At 41.3% G+C, this 4,131-nt stretch overlaps 2 protein-coding genes across 2 annotated transcripts; one reads left to right on the top strand and one right to left on the bottom strand.

The window, feature by feature from the left end:
* Positions 1 to 360: 360 nt before the first annotated feature.
* On the top strand, positions 361 to 2,012 carry LOC105155217 (stem-specific protein TSJT1-like). The gene is made up of 3 exons (XM_011071088.2): positions 361 to 707; positions 1,073 to 1,313; positions 1,414 to 2,012. Exons 1-3 carry the CDS (start codon positions 490 to 492, stop codon positions 1,729 to 1,731), a joined length of 777 nt encoding a protein of 258 aa, XP_011069390.1. The 5' UTR covers positions 361 to 489; the 3' UTR covers positions 1,732 to 2,012.
* Positions 2,013 to 2,439: 427 nt separating this feature from the next.
* On the bottom strand, positions 2,440 to 4,126 carry LOC105155219 (protochlorophyllide reductase-like; the record flags this gene model as incomplete). Its single annotated transcript, XM_011071089.2, has 4 exons — positions 2,440 to 2,864; positions 2,960 to 3,318; positions 3,408 to 3,939; positions 4,043 to 4,126. Coding segments are annotated over 4 exons (1,134 nt in total), but the record flags the coding sequence as incomplete, so codon positions are not given.
* Between the last annotated feature and the right edge of the window lie 5 nt (positions 4,127 to 4,131).

Genomic DNA, 4,131 nt, shown 5'->3' with positions numbered 1-4,131 from the left:
AAAAGCGTTATTCGAACACTTTTGTTGCTTAATATTCATGAATCATCAACCTCTAAATCACTTAACTATTACATTAAAAGTTGGTTTGCTTTTAAAGAGTTGTTAATTATGAAATACCATTAATTACCAGGAGAAATGAAGTGACATGGATGTGATTTTTGTAGACTATATATATGTAATTATAAAGATACGAAGCAGAAAGAGACAAGATTATGAGGTAAGACTTGTAACTGGTATGTATTATTCAGACAGATGTACAACAGGAAAAACAAAACTAGAAAAGTCTGCAAAGAGATAAAGACATTGAAGTACGAGAAAGAATCCTTATCCAACATCATCAAATCAATCCCCTCCCTCTCAACTCTACGTATAAATTCATCAGCACGCACCGTTTCACAAAATCATACTTATTAAATTCAACCAAGTAAACATCCGATACATCTCATTTCATATTTTCTTTACTATCCAAGAAAAAGGAAGAAGACGAAAATGTTGGCTATATTCCACAAAGCGTTTGCTCATCCCCCGGAAGAGCTGAACAGCCCTGCTTCCCATAAGGTCGCCAAGAAGCCTAAGCTCCCGGAGGAAACTCTTGACGAGTTTCTCTCTTCACACCCCACTAACACTTTCTCTATGAGCTTTGGGGATACCGCAGTTCTTGCCTATGTCCGGCCTGATCGCTGTTCCTTTCTTCATCACAACCAGAGGTAAAATGTTCAAATAACCTTATTCATTTCAAATTTGGATAAGTAAACATCTTCAAACTTTTTTGACAAGTATGTTTGGGGGTTTTTTGGGTAAAAGAACTTATGGGCTTTCAGTGTTAACTTCTTATGATCTTTACCTTGTAAGATACCACTTTTTTGTTTAAAAAAAATAAATTTAGCCAGATCCATACCTCTGAGTTGATATTCTGACAACTCGAAACATACTAGATGGTCGTCAAATTTGAGCTTGTTTAGTTAGCATAATAGTGCCCGGACATAATATCTCATAGTTATATCGCTAACAGCTTTCTGTATTCTGTTTGCGCAACTCTTCAAAAAATCTTGAATTTGCATGTGTTGGACAGGTTATTCTGCGGGTACGATGACATATACTGTCTTTTCATGGGGAGTTTGAACAATCTGTGTGCACAAATCAAGCAGTATGGACTATCAAGAAATGCCAATGAGGCTATGCTTGTGATTGAGGCTTACAGGACACTCCGGGACCGTGGTCCCTATCCGGCAGACCAAGTCATTAAGGAACTCGAAGGGAGCTTCGCCTTCGTAGTCTACGACAGCAAAGTCGGAACCGTTTTCACCGCACTGGTATCTCTGTCCTCATCAGTAGTAAACTACAGAACACAAATTCAGTTCCTAGTAATCATTGTTTCAGAATTTTAAGGAACATACTTTACTCGCATTTCAGGGCTCTGATGGTGGAGTCAAGTTGTACTGGGGCATTGCTGCCGATGGCTCCGTGGTGATTTCTGATGATTTAGAAGTGATCAAAGCAGGCTGCGCCAAGTCATTTGCGCCGTTTCCAGCAGGTTGCATATTCCATAGCGAGGCGGGGCTTATGAGCTTTGAGCATCCTATGAATAAGCTGAGGGCGATGCCGAGGGTGGATAGTGAAGGGGTGATGTGTGGGGCTAACTTCAAGGTTGATCTATATTCCAGAGTTAACAGCATTCCCCGTGTCGGGAGTGAGGCCAATTGGGCTCCCTGGAATTCGAATGAGTCGTAATTTTAGTTGGATCGAGATGGTGAATTTTAGTTGGATCGAGATGGTGAATTTCTTTGTTTGTCATTTGATGTTGGTTTTTCTTTTTGCTTGTTCCGTTTTTGGCCAAGCAAGTGTGTAAATGGGCATTAGAGGGAAGATCTGGTATCCAGGAAACCAAATTGATGGATAAGACTCTATCCCTTTGCCTGTGAGGTTTCTTGTCTAGATAATGATGTAACACAAGAAACCAAGAATCTTTGTATGGTTTAATAACTTGGACAACCGCACAATGTTTCATTACACTGTTCTCACCCTTGGAAAAGGGGGTGTTCTTGTATTTGGCACATATTGCCGCTGATATGGCAGCCCGGAACTTCTGTTATTGAGAAGCTAACCACATAATCTGATAAGTTACATGCTTGAATAATTGACAATGCTGTTGTAAATTCATAAATTACGTCTAAGAAATATAAGCAATGGAGACTGCAAAACTATGTTACTGGTAAGATTCAATCATCCAGCGGGTTTAAAATGCAAGGCCAGAAAATCAAGACATTTTGGGAAACCAATTGAAAAATGAAAAAGAAAAAATTATATGGAACTTGAAAGTGATGGGACAAAAACAAGAGAAAATTGAATTTTTAGAGGAGCATATAACACGTTAAGGAACCAATAGCACAAGCGAGCGACAAAGAACAGTACAGCTCTGACAAAGCTCAGAGAAGTATATCCTGGAATAAGCAACTCTCCCTGGTTTACGATTAATTGAGTTAGTTTACACCTGCCCCATATTTATGTGCTTGGCCGGAAAGTGATAAATATATTGTAGAATAGTCTGTTTATTCCTTGTGGAGTTGATAATTCAGCAATGCCAAACTATCAATTCATCCATGAAAATAAAAGAGTGATTTTACTCTTCATTAGTTTATCATGAATTTATCTCTCTCTCTCACTACAAAGTTCCTCAATCCAAAACTCATGCGCTCTGGCAAACATCACCCGGACAAACCAACAAGTTTCTCACTGATTTCCCACACTTTACGGGCTTTATCAGCATCACTCGCTTCCTCAGACAGTTGATTCTCAAATGAAGCCGAGGCCTTATTCCAGCTCCAGTACACCCCCGACTTCGTCAGGCTTGGATCACTCACAACCTGTTTCAGCCAACGATAATTACACTTAATATTCACATTATTCTACACCTTCAACTTGCCGTAATTATGAGCTGATCATTCTGTTGTTTATTTACCTGTGCCAGTCTTTTTCCGGCTTCTTCCTCCGATACAAAGCCCTTTGTGATGAACTTCTGGAACGAAGGGAAAAGGAGCCTGAAAAGGGGTATGTGCTCCCTGAACAGCCCAGTCGTGGCAATGCAGCCCGGGTACAAGGAAGCAAATGTGATGCTGGTATCTTCGTGGTAACGCCGGTGAAATTCTTGCATTGTCAGCATGTTGCACACCTTGCTATCCTTATATGCCTTGGCGCCGTCAAATTCTGCACCGTCTATCATGGGAGAGCTGTTCAGCCCATTTAGCCCTCCCTGGAGCCCTCTCAGATCCCCAAGGTTTGCCTTTGGAGGTACATTTCCAGCCAATGTATTTGTATTCCCTGGAATATAAACAGAACTTGAGTTTATACACAAGTATATATATATATATATGGTTAACATGAATGAGATGTATCGTGCTCTGTTTCACCTGTGATTGAGCCGACAATTATGAGTCTCTTTGAGGGGTAATCAGATTGCTTCATTTCATCAAGCAACAATCTTGATAGAAGGAAATGACCGAGATGGTTGGTCCCAACGCTAAGCTCAAACCCTTCAGCTGTGAACGAAGGCTCCCGGGCAGTCGGCTGGTAGACAGCTGCATTGCAAACCAGGACGTCGAGAGGCCGGCCGGACCGTTTGAAATTGTCCACGAATTGCCTGACGCTATCAAGAGAAGCAAGGTCTAAATGCATGATGGTGTAATTTTCCTTGGCCATGCCAACAGATTTAGCGGCCTTTTCAGCCTTGAGAAAGTCCCTGCACGCCATGATTATGTGCCATTTGCCACTTTCAGCCAAAGTTTTAGCCGTGGCCAGGCCCAGCCCGGAGGAGGCTCCGGTGATAACTACAGAACCCTTCCTCAAAGTTTTCTTCCCTTGCACTGTCGAGGGCGTGAAAGTTGGAGCAGTAGCCACTGCCTGAACTCTTACAGAAGACAACTTTCTTGAACTGAATTCTTTCTGCAAGAAAGAAATCCACCCTCCACGATTCAATTAATTACCCTAATTAATCTTGATTCAATAGAATTTATTTATATTACTACAACGATGGAGCTTGTTTTACCTTAGATTTCAGGGCAGAAGAGAGCAAGTCAGCTTTGACATGGTCTGAGAGTGAAAACCCAAAGAGGGTGGTGTCCTTCAAAGATGCGC

Source organism: Sesamum indicum, unplaced genomic scaffold (assembly GCF_000512975.1).
Source record: "Sesamum indicum cultivar Zhongzhi No. 13 unplaced genomic scaffold, S_indicum_v1.0 C00697, whole genome shotgun sequence".
Taxonomy (NCBI): Eukaryota; Viridiplantae; Streptophyta; class Magnoliopsida; order Lamiales; family Pedaliaceae; genus Sesamum; species Sesamum indicum.
This window is presented reverse-complemented; position numbering and strand designations above follow the sequence as displayed.